This window comes from Sander lucioperca, chromosome 14, assembly GCF_008315115.2.
Source record: "Sander lucioperca isolate FBNREF2018 chromosome 14, SLUC_FBN_1.2, whole genome shotgun sequence".
Classification (NCBI taxonomy): Eukaryota; Metazoa; Chordata; class Actinopteri; order Perciformes; family Percidae; genus Sander; species Sander lucioperca.
Genome location: NC_050186.1, coordinates 11,990,360 through 12,010,415, shown reverse-complemented (window position 1 = coordinate 12,010,415; position 20,056 = coordinate 11,990,360). Strand labels below are relative to the sequence as shown.

Here is a 20,056-nt window from a genome sequence, read left to right as displayed (position 1 = left end):
ATAAAAAATCATAAAAACGTCATTGTATATATAGTATGTCGAAAAAAGTCATAGTATAGAATGTTGTAAAAAAATCATAAAAAAGTCATAGTATACTCTGTCAAAAAATGTCATAGTATAGTATGTCATAAAAAGTCATAGTATAGAATGTCGTAAAAAATCATTAAAAAGTCATAGTATAGTATGTTGAAAAAAGTCATAAAAAGTCATAGTATGGTATGTTAAAAAAAGTCATAGTATACTATGTCGAAAAAAGTCATAAAAACGTCATAGTATAGTATGTCAAAAAAAAGTCATAAAAAGTAATTTTCAGACTTTTATCGACTTACTATACTATGACTTTTTTCGACACTGACTTTTTTATGACTTTTTTCAACATACTATACAATGACGTTTTTTTGACATACTATACTATGACTATGACTTTTTTCGACATACTATACTATGACTCTTTATGACTTTTTTCGACATACTATACTATGACTCTTTATGACTTTTTTTGACTTTTTTCGACATACTATACTATGACTTTCATGACTTTTTTCCACACTGACTTTTTTATATTTTTTTTCGACATACTATCTATGACTTTTTTCGACATACTATACTATGACTTTTTTCACACTTTTTTCCGAAAAATCCAAAAAAAGTCATAGTATGTCGACAAAAGTCATATAAAAGTCATAGTATAGCATCTCAAAAAAGTCATAAAAAGTCATTTTCAGACTTTTATCGACTTACTATACAATGACTTTTTTCTGACTTTTTTCGACATACTATACTATGACTTTTTTCAGACTTTTTTGACATTCTATACTATGACTTTTTTATGATTTTTTTCAACATGCTATACTATGAAGTCTTTTATGACTTTTTCGACATTATACTATGACTTTTCGATATACATGTTGTTTTTCGACATACTATACTATGCCTTTTTTGACATGCCTAAATGCTAACCAAAAACAGCTAAAAGAGAGAGGGAATATTGGTCTGACATTCGTCAGGTGGACACAAACACAAAGACTCCTAATGAAACATGATGTTGCTAGGTAACTGCTGGATGCAAAGAAAAGCAGCTAAAATATTATCATATTAACTTAAAGGTGATATGATAAAGGTGATGATATGTAAATGTATTCACAACTTGTTTCTAATGGAAACAAGTGGCTTAAAGAAACAGTTATTCAGGTTTAAAGGAGGTGTAGATGTGTTTCTCCCGACGCTCTAATTTCAGTTTTTTAATTCATTAAATGTCAGTTTAAATCTCGGTTTTACACACAGCTGTTGTATCACCTTAAACTATTTTAACACTAAAAGTATCGCCTCTCTTTTATGTGCATTCAACAACCTGCTTCTGTGTATCACCACTAGCACTTCTTCCTGCCACAGGAACTTCCAGTGCAGCGGTCGGTTTTTGTCAGACAAAAAGGTTAGTATATTAAGTATGATGGTCTATCCGTCATCTCCTGCTACAATAAACCTTTTTTCACGGCAGACATTTTGACTCGTCGTTGTAGGAAAAGCACATGTGAAATTGATGACATTAGTGTCCCAGTAAATGTACCCAAAGTGGAATGCAGCTATTATTAATGTTATCAAATACACCTGTGCTTTTCCTTTAGGCCTGCAATAACAATTATGTTTACTGTAGATTAGTTGTTTAGTCTATAAAATGTCAGAAAATGGTGAAAAATGTGGATCAGTGTTTTACCAAAAGCAACAAAAATCATAAAAAGCAATAGTATAGTAGGTTGAAAAAAGTCTTAGTATAGTATGTTGAAAAAAGTCATAAAAGTCATAGTATAGTATGACAACAGCCTGGCCCCTTGTTACCTTCCTGTCAGTTGATGTCATTCACAAACACCGCAACAAGAAGTCAACTTGGGTCCATTTAGAATGTTTGTTTACAACTGTGAAACGGTCAATACTATGACTTTTTTATGATTTTTTTCAACATGCTATACTATGAAGTCTTTTATGACTTTTTCGACATTATACTATGACTTTTCGATATACATGTTGTTTTTCGACATACTATACTATGCCTTTTTTGACATGCCTAAATGCTAACCAAAAACAGCTAAAAGAGAGAGGGAATATTGGTCTGACATTCGTCAGGTGGACACAAACACAAAGACTCCTAATGAAACATGATGTTGCTAGGTAACTGCTGGATGCAAAGAAAAGCAGCTAAAATATTATCATATTAACTTAAAGGTGATATGATAAAGGTGATGATATGTAAATGTATTCACAACTTGTTTCTAATGGAAACAAGTGGCTTAAAGAAACAGTTATTCAGGTTTAAAGGAGGTGTAGATGTGTTTCTCCCGACGCTCTAATTTCAGTTTTTTAATTCATTAAATGTCAGTTTAAATCTCGGTTTTACACACAGCTGTTGTATCACCTTAAACTATTTTAACACTAAAAGTATCGCCTCTCTTTTATGTGCATTCAACAACCTGCTTCTGTGTGTATCACCACTAGCACTTCTTCCTGCCACAGGAACTTCCAGTGCAGCGGTCGGTTTTTGTCAGACAACCAGGTTAGTATATTGTTAAGTATGATGGTCTATCCGTCATCTCCTGCTACAATAAACCTTTTTTCACGGCAGACATTTTGACTCGTCGTTGTAGGAAAAGCACATGTGAAATTGATGACATTAGTGTCCCAGTAAATGTACCCAAAGTGGAATGCAGCTATTATTAATGTTATCAAATACACCTGTGCTTTTTCTTTAGGCCTGAAACTAACTATTATGTTTACTGTAGATTAGTTGTTTAGTCTATAAAATGTCAGAAAATGGTGAAAAATGTGGATCAGTGTTTTACCAAAAGCAACAAAAAAAAATCATAAAAAGCAATAGTATAGTAGGTTGAAAAAAGTCATAAAAAAGTTATAGTATAGCATGTCGTAAAAAATCATAAAAAAGTCATAGTATGTCGAAAAAAGTCATAAAAGTCATAGTATAGTATGTCGACAAGACTTTTATGACTTTTTTCGACATACTATGACTTTTATTACTTTTTTCGACATACTATACTATGACTTTTTAATGACTTTTTTCGACATACTATATTATGACTTTTTTGACTTTTTTCGACATACTATATTATGACTTTTTGCGACATATTATACTATGACTTGTTTCGACATATTATACTATGACTTGTTTCGACATATTATACTATGACTTTTTATTACTTTTTTCAACATACTATACTATGACTTTTTATTACTTTTTTCAACATACTATATTATGACTTTTTTGACTTTTTTCGACATATTATACTATGACTTTTTTGACATGCTATCTAACCTAAATGCTAACCAAAAACAGCTAAAAGAGAGAGAGAATATTGGTCTGACATTCGTCAGGTGGACACAAACACAAAGACTCCTAATGAAACATGATGTTGCTAGGTAACTGCTGGATGCAAAGAAAAGCAGCAAAAAAAATGATCATATTAACTTAAAGGTGATATGATAAAGGTGATGATATGTAAATGTGTTCACAACTTGTTTCTAATGGAAACAAGTGGCTTAAAGAAACAGTTATTCAGGTTTAAAGGAGGTGTAGATGTGTTTCTCCCGACGCTCTAATTTCAGTTTTTTAATTCATTAAATGTCAGTTTAAATCTCGGTTTTACACACAGCTGTTGTATCACCTTAAACTATTTTAACACTAAAAGTATCGCCTCTCTTTTATGTGCATTCAACAACCTGCTTCTGTGTGTATCACCACTAGCACTTCTTCCTGCCACAGGAACTTCCAGTGAAGCGGTCGGTTTTTGTCAGACAACCAGGTTAGTATATTGTTAAGTATGATGGTCTATCCGTCATCTCCTGCTACAATAAACCTTTTTTCACGGCAGACATTTTGACTCGTCGTTGTAGGAAAAGCACATGTGAAATTGATGACATTAGTGTCCCAGTAAATGTACCCAAAGTGGAATGCAGCTATCATTAATGTTATCAAATACACCTGTGCTTTTTCTTTAGGCCTGAAACTAACTATTATGTTTACTGTAGATTAGTTGTTTAGTCTATAAAATGTCAGAAAATGGTGAAAAATGTGGATCAGTGTTTTCCCAAAAGCCCAATCCTCTATGATGTCTTGTTTTGTCCACAAAAAAAAAGTTTGAGACTTTTAAATGTTGCATTTCTAAATGTGTAAATTAAATTTCTACAAAGCTCCAACAAAATGAACACACTTAATTTTTACTTTAGTATTTACTGTATCTGGAGACGTCCTGTCATGGAATTTACACCGTAGTTCCCCTGAGGTTTGCGGTTGTGAAAATGCTGATGTGGTTGGTAAATGAGAGGTGGGGGTGGACCTAAAGCTGCAGTGGGTAGAAAGCAAAAAAAATCCCAAAAGATTTTGAAGAGAGTGACCTTTTCCTGTGTGCATGGGCAAGAAATCTCAGAAAGAAGAAAGCATCATTTGCCTTTTTCACCATGGATGTATAAGTAAAAATTACTTTTCAACTAACTTTTTGGGGGTCAATTCTTAATGTAAACATTAACCTGGTGCGTTATAAAAAAATATTTGAGAGTTGCTTCTTTCTTGTACAATTTACAGCAGGGGTATTAAACTCAATTTCACTAAGAGCCATACATAGAAAATGAGAATCACATTAAGAGCCAAACATGCATAGTTTATTGACGTGCTTTTATTTAATCAAAAAATGTTGCATTTCTCATATAGCCTTCTCACATACAGTTTGGTCCACATAAAGCCTTAAAAAAGTCAGCAATCAGGGTTTCTACAGGTTTCACCAAGACAAAATTCTTTTTGAGATTTTTTATGACCATTATGAATGAAATTTAAGACCAACGTATATCACAACATCAAAAAAAAGTCAGATGTCAGAGTCCAGAAACAATCAGTACATTTACATTGCACACCAATATTCCACTATTATTCCGAAGATGACAATATTCCGAATGGTTACATTTTTAACAGCCGACTCACAACAACCTGTTTCACTGCCTGAATATGCAAACTATCTGGTTCTGTGGGCATTTCTGAGTCTCATAGTCGACAAATCTGCCAACTTCTGCTGTGAGTGTCGCGTAATTGCAGTTTGAAAACAGTTTCCCGTCTTTTTGGTGTGGCGCACAACTGGGCGGGCCAAAAGTTATCACCCACGGGCAATGAGTTTGACACGTGATTTACAGCATAAGTTCTCTGAGAATCTCTTATACATCCAAGCTAAATGAGTATTGTAACATTTTATTGTAATTGATATTGAATCGCAATCAATCGGGAAATCATTGGCGATACGCAGCCCTAATATTTATTTGTATACAGGATGGCTAACATTCACTTATTAACGTTACGTAGAGAGCTAACGTTAGCCATCCTGTGGAGGTGGCGCTAACTGCCATATTTTAAATGGCTCTATGAATCTGGACCTCTATCAATTACCAGTATTTTGTACTTTGTAAGTCAATAAACTTTCGCATTTGTGTTGTATTGTACTGTACTGTATTAATAGTATTGGATTGTTTTGTGACTATTTTTAAGGTACATGGCTGTGAAGACACCTTAATTTCACCGCTGGGGATTTTTTAATTTTTTTAATTTAACCTTTATTTAACCAGGTAGGGCGTTGAGAACAGGTTCTCATTTGCAACGGTGACCTGGCCAAGAAAAGCGTAGTTGTGCAAGACAACAAATAGTTTCACATTCAATACAGTACAAGAACACAGAATACAATATGCTACATAAAGGTGCAGGTAGGTTGATGGATGTGCAATATACATGAACAGAGAGTCGATACCACTGCTGAGATGGTGTACAGAGTTGATGGTGTACAGAGTCAATAAACAGATAATCTAGTGGACTAGTTAGTGAAGTAGATCAGTTATAACACAATGTATATTAATTGACAGTCTAGATAAATGCTGAGGTGTAGTGAAGAGTCAATCTACAGTTAGTGCAAGTTGCGGTCAATTAAGTGATGTAGATCAGTAATAACACAGTAAGCAGTAATCAATCTATATAAATGCTGAATGTAGAGAAGAAACAGTATGCAATTAGTGCAAATGGTGGTCTAGGTAGTGATGTAGCTCAGTAATAATACAATATGCAAGAATATATAGTCTGTATGAATGCTGAGATGTAGTAAAGAGTTAGAGTATAATTAGTGCAAAGTGTGGTCTATAGTGATGAAGATCAGTGATAACACAGTATACAATAGACAGACTATATAAATGCTGTGTGGTAAATGTGGTAACGAGTCAACAGTCATCTAGATAGGGAAGTAGGTCAATAGATGTTAAAAAATTGTGTGACAACAAAGATGGGAAGAAATAACAGTTTGCATACAAGGGTTTAATTATTAATATTTTGTTTTAATGGATTAATAAAGTCATCCATCTATCCATCTACCTACCTACCTACCTACCTTTGTTTATCTACGTTAGCCAGCAATATCTCTGCCGAGATGTCCTACATTCATTTAGAGATGAAAAACCCACAGAGAGCTGCGGTGTCTGAGTGATAGAACATGTTAGGACATGTTATAGCTTCTCTAGTTCACACCTCTCAGTATCAGTCATATGTGGTTTGTGAAAAGGTTGCGGTTAAAGCGAAAGGGATTCATCTCATCTTTACTGTGTGTTCTTAACATTTTCCATTACATCTATCTAACTGACCCCCTTTCTCAGTGTCTAGAAACTGGAGGTGGGGGAAAGTTTTTCTGGGTAAAATGAACTCATGTTTTCTGGGAACATTCAGAATTTCAGAAGATTACATCACCTGCAGCAGTGATAGAGAAGAGTGTTTAACAGTGAAACTATTCATGGGAACAACAGTAAACTGGCAGCTTACTGCCATTCAAAATATTAATTTATGAAAACAAGAGAACATATTTTTACAAACTGTTAAAAAGTCAACGAGAACACCTAATTACGATAACTCTGATATGACATGAAAAGCAGGACTAAATAGCTCTACCGTGCAGTATATGAACAGTGTTGCTCCTTTATTTCCATCATCAACTGCTGGGGTGGGGAGGGATGTTTTAGCCTGAGACCGGTTAGCTTTACACCATGAAAAGTTGTCAGAAAACAGCCTTGTTTTCAGCTTTGTGACGGTGTATTTTCCAGCTGATCCAAGATGCTTTTTAAAGACTTTATTTAGCTTAAGAAGGAGGAGAGTTTTCTCTAGTGTTGGGAAAGTTCACTTTCTACATGAACTAGTTCAAAGTTCAGTTCACAAATTTTAAAATGAACTAGTTCAGTTCATAGTTCATACTTCAACATTTTGAACTAAGTTCACAGGTCCAAAAATGAACTAGTTCATAGTTCTTTTTTTCGGATTTTCTTTTTGAAAGCCGGTGGGCAAAGTTTGCACAGAAATGTAAGATTTTTCCCATCCTCACCGACCTTGTCATAAAACTTGTTTAAATGATCATACGACGCCTCCATGCTGCTTTTTGTTTTGATGACGCATGCGGTGGTGCGACACTGGTGGTTGGTGTTGCCAGATTGGGTGTTTTTTCCGCTACATATTAAGGCCTGTTTACGGTGTGTTTTAGCCGGGTTTTCGCCTGGAAGACTCTATAGAAATCTGGCCCCTAGTGAACGAAGTTAAACTGAGAGAGCGTGCCGTTCACAGACACCAGAATGAACGAGTTCACAGTAACGTTCATCAGGCAATAATACGGTAAGTTCAGTTCACGTTCGCCCAAAATATGAACCAGTTCAGGCACAACACTGGTTTTCTCAACACATAAAGGAAGATGTCATCCTTCAGTTTATCACAAACATTCAACATCAACACATCTGGAGATTTGAGGTTCTCACTGGACAGGAAGGGGAGGAAAAACTGTCATCTGAAAAGTAACTACAGCTGTCAGACAAATGTAGTGGAGTACAGAGTACAATATTTACCTCTGAGATGTAGAGGAAGTATAAAGTAGCAGAAAATGGAAACACTCAAGTCAAGTACTTTGAATTTGTACTTAAGTAACTAAAGGATGTTTTGTTTTCTTTAGGTTTTTTGTGGTATAATCTTCACTCTAATGAAATGTACACTTGTTCAAGTTAAGATAAGCCTTTACGGTCTCCTATAGGAGAAATTCATCTGGGCATTCGAGAGAAACAAAATGGCGACACATTGCGCATAAACACCCAATAAACATACAGTTCACCTACAGAGAAACACAATCATACATTATCTCATCCAACGCTTCGAAGAAACATCTAATAAACCTCACACAGTACCCCCCCACCCCTACCTTTCCTCACAATCACAATCACAGAAGAGAACCCACAACACATCCTCCCCCTTGTATTGCACTTAAGACTTAATCACATTTTGATAATGACTGCCCATTTCTAGTTAACTCATGCTGTGGTTAATAACTTACGTATTACGCAAAGTGAAGTGTGCTTTAATGTGGCTCCAGATGTCAATGTGAGAGAAAGTTAACGTGTGAAGCCACAACCTACAACAAGGGATCTTCCATGTAGGTTGTGTTTCTTGTTGTAGGTTGTGGCTTCACATGGGGCTGTATAAAAGAGACGCTCAGACCGAGACGCTCAGTCATCCTGGCACTAGTCTACACTGACAGCTTCAGTGAAATCAGTAATCATTCATATTTCATCTTTAACCGGCTTACATCGAGACAATGTGTGACTTCGACCTGTCTCAAGCTTTGGACGGGTAAGTGGTTTGAGCCTAAACTTACATTATTATTTACTTCAAATACTTTCTACTTCACAACTTGGTAAAAAAAAAAAAAACTAAAACACAAATACTTGATGTGTTTAGAGCAGTCTTGTATAAAGTACTGGAAAGCATTACTTAAGTTTAAGTACAAGTATCTTACCGGAAAGTGACTTTTGTAGAAGTTAAAGTCACCTTTTAGAATCTTACTTAAGTAAAAGTCTTAAAGTATTTGATATTTACTGTACTTCAGGAACAAAAGATGTTTTCTGATATTAAATGTACTTCATTATTAGAAGTGCAAAAAAAACATTGATTATGAACTTTATTGTGGCTTAATACTAAGCATAATACTCAGCGTTTCCACAACTTCTTAAACTTAAAATTCAAAGTCTGACATCCACAAAGAGAAAAACTGAAACAGAATCTTTCACTTTTGTTTCTTGCAAATTCGGCCACAGGTGTGTAACAAATTTCTTCTGATTTTATTTTGTAGTACGGAAGATGCTTAGGGGAAATGTATCGGAGTAAAAGTATACATTCTATTTAGGAAATGTAGTGGAGTAAAACTAAAGGTTTCCAGAATAATACACTACCGGTCAAAAGTTTGGGGTCACTTAGAAATCTCCATTCCACTCCATTATAGACAGAATACCAGCTGAGATCAGTTGCGTTGCTTTTTTAACCAGGACAGCAGTTTTCTGATTACATTATGTGTTTACATAATTGCAAAAGGGTTCTCGACTGTTGTAGACAGACGTGGCTGATCTTTAATGCTATATCTACATTGCCCATTATCAGCAACCATTCATCCAATGGTCCAAAGGCACATTCTGTTTACTAATCTTATATCATTTTAAAAGGCTAACTGAGAAAACAATTTGCAATGCATGAAAATTCTACTGACTTACATGGTAACAAAGTATTTGTATTCGTTCAATACTGGTTGAGAGAAGCTAGAAATCTGTGTGAAAGTGTTTTATCAGCACGTATGGCGCTGAAAGCAGGATTTCCTGGAAATAATTTGCAAACAGCGGTACATCCTGACAGAAAAGGGAACAGTTCCAGTCTGTCTGGCGACGTGTTTCACTTCTCACATATACCTTAAACATGTGTCGGCAGTGGTGGTGCAATGTAACTAAGAACCTGTATTCATTTACTTTGAAGTACTTGAGTATTTCCATGTTCTACGCCTTTATACCTGTACTCCTCTACATCTCAGAGGTAAATATTGTACTTTGTACTCTACTACATTTGTCTGACAGCTGTAGTTACTTTTCAGATGACAGTGTTTCCTCTCCTTCCTGTCCAGTGAAAACCACGTATCTCCAGATGTGTTGATGTTGAATGTTTGTGATAGACTGAAAAATCAGGATCAGCTGGAAAATACACCGAGCTGCTACGAGTAATTTTTCATGCAAAAATGGCAGAAAATGCTGTTTTCAGCCTCTCTTATATGGAGATTTCCTGCTTCTCTCAGTTTGAAATTCAGAATAAATTGAACATGTTTGAACTGCCAAAACAAGACATTTAAAGACATCACCTTGGACTTTTAGAAGCCGGGATGGGCAGTCTTCATTATTTTCGGACATTTTATAGACGTAAATAATAGTTAGTTGCAGCCCTTATCGTCACAAAGCTGAAAGCTGGTTTTCTGCAACATGAACAGTTTAAAAACCTTTTTTAGAGACACGTGGTTCTCACAGGACAGCGACGCTACAAACATCTGATGATCTTATAGACCATGATGCATTGCTGTAGATTAAACTACCCAACAGTATATGAAGGAGTTAAAATGAGCACAACATTAAACATCTACAGCAGTAAAATGCAACATAAACATTAATGCAGCGGGAATATTAATCCAGAAACTTCAGATAGAAGAGGAAAACACTGACAGGGAACATTTCACTGCAACATACCTTTTACTTGAAGTACTGGAACTACATTTAGCCGATACATACTTTTACTTCAGTAAGATTTTGAATGCAGGACTTGTACTTGTAGTGGAGTATTTTCACAGTGTGGATTAGTACTTCTTCCACCGCTGTAAATTGGGCTTGCTAAAATTAACTAATTACCAGGGCGACGCATAATCTGCGAAAGATAAATTCCGCCGAATTGTCCGCAGATTTTAAACAAAATAAGAAATACTTGAATAAAACTCTGAATGTTAACACATCTCAGCCTCGTGCAGAAAAACAGGCCGCTATATTCAGCAGATTTTTCATTCTGGAGCACCGCTGAGTTGTTGTTGCATTTCAAGGTTGTTGCTTTTTTTGATCATTTCTTTCTACGTTTTTGTCGTTTTTTTCCAGGGACCTCCCTGGCAAGTTGGAGATCTCAAGCGCCCCCCCCCCCCCACCCCAATGTTGAACCCAAAGTTACGCCCTTGGTCTGCTGATTACAGCTTTACGTCACTAAGTACTAGATTCACGTGCATCCTAATGAAAAGTACTGGAAGCCTAGCAACTGTGAATTAACATTTATTTATTCAATACATATTACATATATTTATCTGTTTTGTATTTCAGCTCACCGGACTGTGATGAGACAGGATTTGAGTCCGGCTGCTTTGACATGACGGTAAGTCAAATGATTTATTTATTAGAGGCCGTGCCGGCAGTAACTCATTTCCTCTCACACGCTCTCGTATTCTCACTTTCAGATGTCCTTATCTCATATTATAAAGAAGAATATTATAATAGGTTTTGGGGCGGTTGCTCTTGCCAGTTTTGATTATATATTACCCCCCTGTAAATTACACCTATGGATCAAGGGTTTTTTCGGCCCTGTCTGAGTCCATTAATACCTATACCTATCTAATGCTTATATGTACTTGAATATTGTATTAAATATGCATCTGACACAAAATAAAATCAAATATAATAACAGATGCAACTTCTTATTCAGACACAACTTATTTTTCACAAGCTACTTGATTTAAAAACAGAAGGTTAATTTAAATATATATTTACTCATGTTGGCACAAGGTGAATAATTAATCTGGGCTCATTTCACATTAAAAAAAGCAACTTTATGCAATAATTATTTTTGCCCCGATCTTTTAGACATCTGGGATGCAAAAGTTGCCGTACATTTTCTACGCTGGCTTGTGATATTTTATATATATACGTGTGTGTGTGTGTGTGTGTGTGTGTCTGTGCAGGACGTTCAGGATGAGTTCTTCCAACTCGACGAGGGACTGGACATGTTGGTTAGCTGCAATCGAAAGACCCTGCAGTCTGTGGCTAACCTGCTGCTGGCGGTGAACAGGATGAAAAAGTCCCTGACGCGCTGCGACAGCAACGAGGAGCTCTGCAGCGCCATCATGGAGAGCCTGGTGACCGGTGAGTAACAACAGAACGCACGGTTTCACATCCTTAAACGTTAGAAAGAGACAAAAGTGAAACCAGAACTTCCAGGTTCTGTTCCCCAAGTAAGAAAACCTCATTCATAATCCCACTGACATTTGTAACAATTATAATAACTTGCTTCCCATCACAGACTGCACGTAGCACCAGCGACCTCACCCGTTGGTTGCAAATAGAGATGTTCTGATACCGATACCAGTATCGGAAAAGCCTCCGATACTGCCTAAAATGCTGGTATCGGTATCGGCAAGTACTGGAGTTTATGCCCTGATCAGATACCACGTAATTTAGCCCTGCAGAAAATCTACCAATGGCTGCTGAGACTACCTCAATAACTGCACAGCTTCTATTGAACACAATTGTTATCGCCTAGCTTGTCAGGGTGTAACGTTGTCAGTTGTGCCTTCAGGTTGCTCATTGAGGAGTGATATTTCATTCGGATTTTGCATATTCTGCAGATTGCCACTTCTTTATCTGTAATTTTTCCATTTATGGATTGAGATCCAAACACCTTCCACACATCGCTGTGGTGATCTCCGTTTCCGTGGAGACGTCGCTCTCCACCATTTTTGATAGTATTGTGATGATGATGATACCGCGTGGATGTATGTATTAAGGGAACGTGTACGATTGTGATACAATTCAAAAACTTTAGTGTTCATCAGACGAAACAAAAGAATTTCATTTTCACATGCGTGTAGGCCAAGCCGGCGAGAAAGGCAAGATTCAAGGCAAAAAATTCAAATAGTAATTTCAGCATTCGAATAGTATTGATTTTTTTAATATTCGAATTATATTCGAATTTCGGAATTCGTTCCAACAGCCCTAGCTGACAGCCACTGACCAAGCATCCGTATTTTACGAGTTTGGAGCATAGACAGTATAAGTTCGGAGTGAGAACGGGTTGACCATAAACAACACTGGCTTGGCTGCGTCATCCTCCCCGGTTACACCCTCTCATCAAGACAACGTCACATCCTGTTATAAAAACCCAAGACGCCGATGTCCAAATTGCAAAACTTGAGGCAGATGTCCATTATTGATTATAGATGTCTACGATGCTCACAAATCACAATAGGTTTCAATTTCAATTTGTACTGACAATATGGAAAGTAAACTCCAGGAACACGCTACATTTTTTCAGAAAGAACAATGAAAGAAATGCTGAATGAGAGATTACATTGAAAGCTCACGACATCCTGACTCCTTTTCTAACATTTGCCTCCATCTCTCCACAGTAACACTCGTCACGACGACTGAGACTTCGTCCACAGGCGTGAAGAGAATATTCCAGCGTATCAACAGTGGTAATCAGTACACTCTGTGTGACAGTTCACAGAAATACATCGTCCAGGCGTCAAGGGGGTTTCAACTGCAGGCCGTGACTCTGCAGGGAGGAAACGGCGACAAGAAAGGTACTCAAAGTACATTTACTTTAGTATTTTCATTGTTATGCAACTTTATACTGTAATTTATACATTATACCTCATAATTTATACTTTGATCCCATGATCTTGACCTTTTTAATCTCTTAATTTTGACCTTTTCTCTTAGAATTTCTACTTCATGTACTTCTCTCAGACAGAAATATTGTACCGTTACTGCACTGTGTTTGACACTCATGTTTAGATTAAAAAATATCTACCGCATTAAAATCTTGTTCTCTGTCTGTTTTTTCCCTGTTAGTGAATTTTAAGTTGTCGCGGTACATCACTCCGAATGTCCCGGCTGATGAAGTAGGGGCCGTCGTCCTGTCCATCACCAACACACTACACATGTCCTGCTGCATGAAGGACGGGAAGGCTGTGCTCAATCTGGAGGTAACACACATGCACGCACATGCACACGCACACACACACACACACACACACACACACGCACACACACGTACGTACGTTCTCACACACACACACACACACGCACGTACGTACGTTCTCACACACACACACACACACACACACGCACACGTACATACACGCAAGCACGAACGAACACACACACACACACACACACACACACACACACACACACACACACACACAGCTAAGGAACGAATGAGACACATTTTCTCTTTGTCTGTCCGGCAGGAATGCAGCAAGGAGAATTTAAAAAAGATCAGCGACGACGGAGACATGGACCGGTTCCTCTTCTACAAGAGAACCACGGAAATATCTCTGACCACGTTTGAGTCGGTGAAGTGCAAAGGCTGGGTCATCAGCACTTCCCCCGAGGCTGAATACCAGCCGGTGGAGATGTGTGAACAGGCCGCCGGCCGCCGCCTCACCCGCTTCAAAATGACCTGAAAAGTATTGCTGTTAAACAGTTTAAATGTATCCAGAATAATATAAAAAGACGAAAGATTGCTAAAAGATTTGTTTTTTTACATTTATTCTGCTTCGCCACTAGAGGGAGCAAACATCTGTAATGTTCTCAGCAGTGATAATAACACTGATTTCACTAAAGATATTTTAACTTTATTGTATTTTCAATCACTGAATACATGATTTGTACTAACTAAATGTATCTCCTTTGATAGGGAAAGTTGTAACAGGATATTCCTTAAAACTACTGATATTATATTTGTTGTTAATGTTCATTAAGCTATTTTTCTATTTCTCTGTCTGTTAACACAAATGTTTTCTGTGTGTTTTGTTGAAACCGGAAAATTAAAGACATGATCCTGTAAAACAAGTTTGAAAGTGGAACAGTGTTAAAATAATATGAGTTTGTTTTGTGTGTTTGAATGACATGTTGATACTTGTTTTACTTTACTTTTGTTATTCAGCGTCCCGGTGACTTCCCTGTTCTTTCTTAAAGGGCAACTATTATATAGCATTTTCAGGACAAAACTTGCATTTTGTGTTTGTACTACAACATGTTTACATGCTTTAATGTTACTTGCTGTACCTGTATTCACCCTTTGTATGAGACCCTCTGTAGGAGCGCATGTCTATTTAAGCCCTCCTCCCGAATAAGCCCAGTCTGCTCTGATTGGCCAGCGTGTTTCCTGGAATCTCCGGTGCGATCCAGTTTTGTTTCACTAGCTAGTATCAGCTGGAGCTACTGCAATGGAGTAACGTTATAGCAGGACTTTGTACCGTGAAAAATCACCAATAAAGGCTTCTAAACCAAATATTACACAACCGCACATGTCCCAGCAGTAAAGTGACCAGAATTTGGGGAGAAATGACCAGCATTGGCCGCCAAGATTACAGCTATGTCGCGTTAGCATGCAGCTACTTAATAGTTAGCAATAGGCTAATGTTAGATTGTAATGGAACGAAGCAGCTCTTTCTAATATCAAAAATCACAGATAAAGGCTTTTAAACCAAATACTACATAACCAAAAATGTTTCAGGAGTAATGTGTAAAATACGTTTGCCACATTATTTGAAGTTTTGGCCACGTTTAACATGAAAATCAGACATTATAACATTGTAGATATGACAGAAAATACGGAAAAGCATAATATGTCCACTTTAATATTCTCGCTCCAATTTAATGGCATCAAATCATGTTTCAACTATGAACATTACATTTTAATCTCTCTAAATCCTAGAGCTAGTTAAAAAATCAGTGTGAGTAACTCACAGATCTGACGTGTGGGGTTCTTTTTCTGTCTATAGTATGACAACTGCCTTTAAAGTCCATTGTGAGTCCAATTTGGGGAAAAAGTCTGAATTTTGAGATAAAAAGTCAAGGTTATGCAATGAATAGTTTACATTTTGAGACACACTCTGAACTCAAATTCTGAAATAAAAAGTAAAGAATCTGACATCAGTCAACATTATGAGACAAAAAGTCAAAGTTATTAAATAAAATTCAAAATTTTTGGGATAAAAAGTTTGAATTTTGAAATAAAATGCAATAAATAGTTGAGATTTTGAGATAAACAATTATGAGACGAAAAGCCAAAGTTATTAGATAAAAGTCTGAAATTTGAGATCAAAAGGTATAATATTCAAAGTCAAAATTAAAAGACTAAGTTGTTGATTTCCCCCCGTTTTCAGTCTTCATGCTAAGCTAAGCTAACTAGCTGCTGGTTGTATCTTTATATTTAGCGTACAGACATCAGAGTCTGGCCAGAAAGCAAAAAAAAAAAAGAAAAAAAAAGAGTAATTTCCAAAAATGTTGAACTTTTGCTTTAAGGTCACTTTCACACCTATACAGAGTATTCCGATGACGTCATGCGAACGCGATCCACCATATTGTATGGATAGAGCGCCACCGTCCGTTAAGCGCCAGCAACTGCACGGCAGCGTCTAACTTAATGAGCGATTTGAGGAGCATTTCACAAGTTAAACGAAAACTATTTCATTTTAAGGAGGAAATGGTCACTACCTGTGTAATCTATGGCTGTAACAACAAGTCTAGCTATAGTAAAACGAGGCAATTAGCGTTACGTTTTTACAGAATTCCAGTAGTGAGGGAAAACGAGGGAGGGGAGATGCTACAAAAGAAGTCAGCCAAGCTAGGAGAAATGTATGGTTAGCCAGAACCAACCGGAAGAATTTCAAACCTTCCCAGAACAGTAGGGTGTCACTTCATCCAAGGTTATATCTAAAGACATCACTGTCAAGTTTAGTAAAAATAAGAATTCAGAGAAACACCAGTGTATTAGTAACGTTACATTATTTGGAGATAATGTTACAGTTAGCCTACCGTTAGACTTGTCAGTGGTTTTCAACCTTGGGTTCGAGAGTAGAGCTGGGTACCGAATTCAATACTTTTTAGGCACCGACCAAATTGCCTCTAAAGTATTGAAAAATGCCTCTTCATTCAATAGCCAATTTCAATACATAAGGGGTTAATCTCGTCAGCGTCAGTGAGCCAATAAGCATGCAGCATGCTTCTACCAAGATCTAATAATGCTTGTGATTGGCTGTGTAATGTTACACGTCGTGAGACGCGCAGGAAAAACTCCAAGTTGCACTCAGAGAAATAGTAGAAGCTGAAAAATAAATAAAAAGATTTGTGCCGTAATGTGTAATTTCTTTTTGTTTTGATAAAACTGGTATTGAAAAAGTATCGTTTAGGAAGCGGTATCGAAGTCACAGTATTGGTATTGGTACCGCTATCGACATTGTTTGAACGATACCCAGCCCTATGGGAGGGTCCTTCGAATGACGTCATTGAATACTATGTATAGTTCGTAAACTCGGTGTGATTCGTGGCTGAAGTTACAACATTGTTGCAGCTTTCGTTTGGTTCGGTTTGCGTTCACGTTGCACTCTGTCAAACGCACCAAATATTTTGAACAAATGTCACACGGTCGAAACGGTCGCTGGTTTATTAGACAGAATATCCGAGTGAAACTCGTGGACACTTGTTGCAAAACCAAATTCATAACGTCTTGGGTTTTCTGGTTTTGATTTAAGGTTTCTACCGTAATAGCCTATCTTAGAAGAAGGCGAACAATGTGAGCAGCTAACAGACAGCGAGGGAAGGAGAGGGCGGCCCTGATGAGAGAGAGATGATGATGTCACACAGACGGCCAGCGATGTGTGCTCACAATAAGTTATGGATCTGAAAATGATCGTCTCTTAAATTACGTGTGTAAATTGTGTGCTTGAGGTTGAAACTCCAGGCTAGTAAATGCTCTGTCTTTGATCGACTTCCTAAGAAGCAAAGACCCCTGTTTTCAAGCGGACCAGAGCTTGGTTGTTAGGTCGGCACCAGAGTTTTGAATGAGCATTCACACCAAACCAACCGGACTATTTGATGAAACGCTCCAGGGTCCGGTTAAAACGGACCAAACTGCGCAGGTGTGAAAGCAATCTAAGTCACTTTGTTTAAGTCAGTTGCTTGTTTTTCTGTATTATGCATTCAGTTCTGTTCTGTTGTTTTTCTTCCGTTTTTTAACCTAAGCAGTTCGTAGGTTTGTAACTGGGTCAACTTCTTTCTGCGATCAATTCTAACATGATTTAGTGATATACTGTCGAGAGACGATGTCCTCTGTTTGTAACACAGAACTCGCCGTATACCAGAGAAACACGCACAACATCCTGTAATCTGAATTTCACAGCACTCTGCAAATTAAATGTCAATCTGCTCTTTACACTTCACAATAACAGACTTAAAAAAACTCAGCCAATCGGAGGCGGTTGAGAGGAAGTCAGCTTCTTCTCATTGGCACAGCCTGCTCGGGTTTGCATGGCGACGACACCTTGGGCTGCTTCTGGACCCCGACTACACCACCAATGAGAGATGCTGAGCTCCGCTCTGCAGCGCTGCTCTGCATCATGGGTTGGGCAGATTACTGTACGGGGTGATGTGCATTTAATATTAAAGAGACAAAATGGCAACTGAAGAGGTCAAGAGATGAAGGGGAAATATATACCGAAGCAGCGTTTCATCTTCTATCCTCACTGCTGCCTCGAGCAACACACACCGAATATATGTTTGAGGCTGCAGAACATCTTTATCAACCTGTTTTTAAAAGGTCGAAATAATTAATCTTCTACTGAAGCTTTTATGATTTATAGAGACGTGCGATACGGAAAATCTTCACAACCCCTTCCTCCAGTTTTAGTGATTGCCTTATATGAAAAAAAATAAATAAATCACGTGTCAGTGTGTGTGAGCGAAAGGGGAACACTTGTGTGTGTGTGTGTATGTGTGTGTGTGTGTGTGTGTGTGTATGTGTGTGTGTGTGTGTATACATTCATAACTCTCGTATCTAATGAAGACAAAGAAACTGGTGATATGAAATCACGAGAAAACCTTCAATCACATCCCCTGAAACTGCGCACACAGACTCACATGTGCAGGAGTGCATGACCAGTAGTAAAATCATTGTGTGTGTGTGCGCGTGCGTGTGATTGTGTGTGTGTGTTTGTGTGTGCCTGTGATTGTATATGTGTGTGCGTGCATGTGTGCGTCTGTGTGGGCCTGTGTGTGTGCGTGTGTGTGTGTGTGTGTGTGTGTGTGTGTGTGTATCTCCCTTTGCCATGCACATTCCCAGCACATGGCAACAGAAGCTAAATATAGCCCCAGCAGCAGCCCGGCCTCACAGCGGGATCATGCTAACGTAGGATCCCTCCCTGCCGCTGTCCCTGTTTCTCTGTTTCCTACAAACATGGGTTCCTTTCACACATCTCTCTTCCTTCTTTTTTTTTTTTCTCTTCTTACTCTCTCTTTGTCCCTTTCCCCTATATCATTCTCCCTCTCTGCAGATACTGTCGTTTAGTCTCCATGCATCTTTCCCAGCTCTGGATTTAAGCTACAGCTATTCTACAACCTCATAAAAAAAAAAAAAGTCTTCTTTGTAGCTGCAAACAACCAGATTAGATTAGATTATTTTCATTGTTGTAATTGTGATTAATCTGTTGATTATTTTCTGGATAAATAGATGAGTTGTTTGGTCTAGAAAATGTCAGAAAATGGTGAAAAATGTGGATCAGTGTTTCCCAAAAAGCCCAAGATGACGTCCTCAAATCTCTTGTTTTGTCCACAACTCAAAGATATTCAGTTTACTGTCACAGCAGGAGAGAAGATAATACTCACATAGTTTTACTTAGGGCTGCACAATATATTGTTTTTTTCAGCTGACGCAATAAAAACATTGTGAAAGGCACTCAGAGATATTTTTTGTGTTAGTTGAAAGAAAATATCAGTAGAAAACTGCACTTTAAAATGTAACTCATTCTTTTTTTTTTAATCATGCCTGTTATATTCAATTCAATGTACACTTTGTTACATAAAAGAAAGTTGAAAATCATTTCCTTTCATTTGTTTTTTCAAATTCAACAAGCAATTTGTTGCATTTTAGCAGAATACTGAAAGCAGCTAGTCTGGCTATCACCAGCCCAAGCTGAATCTTTTAAGATTGAACATTAGTCTGGGGAGTCTGCTCTGTATTTTCTACTGCACAAGAGGCGTGATCAACGGGTATAGTTCAAATGACTCTGTACGCAATGGGATAGTCCTTCAACCAATCAGACCAACGATCCGGGTGACGTAGCAGCGGCATCAACGAGTTGCTGCGCTTTGGTGG

The 20,056-nt window shown here is 37.5% G+C and overlaps 1 protein-coding gene across 1 annotated transcript; it reads left to right on the top strand.

The window, feature by feature from the left end:
- Positions 1 to 8,534: 8,534 nt before the first annotated feature.
- il1b (interleukin 1, beta) lies at positions 8,535 to 14,910 on the top strand. Its single transcript, XM_031287947.2, has 6 exons — positions 8,535 to 8,683; positions 11,221 to 11,272; positions 11,856 to 12,036; positions 13,299 to 13,475; positions 13,747 to 13,880; positions 14,148 to 14,910. The coding sequence occupies exons 1-6, from the start codon at positions 8,649 to 8,651 to the stop codon at positions 14,361 to 14,363; spliced, it is 795 nt and encodes a 264-aa protein (XP_031143807.1). The 5' UTR covers positions 8,535 to 8,648; the 3' UTR covers positions 14,364 to 14,910.
- Positions 14,911 to 20,056: the final 5,146 nt, after the last annotated feature.

What these genes read in the sequence shown, in the direction of transcription:
- il1b (XM_031287947.2), top strand. Translation starts at nt 8,649, where the DNA reads ATGTGTGACTTCGACCTGTCTCAAGCTTTGGACGG. An exon ending in CTGTCTCAAGCTTTGGACGG is followed by an intron (nt 8,684 to 11,220) that starts GTAAGTGGTTTG and finishes TTTGTATTTCAG; the next exon opens with CTCACCGGACTGTGATGAGA. An exon ending in AGGAAACGGCGACAAGAAAG is followed by an intron (nt 13,476 to 13,746) that starts GTACTCAAAGTA and finishes TTTCCCTGTTAG; the next exon opens with TGAATTTTAAGTTGTCGCGG.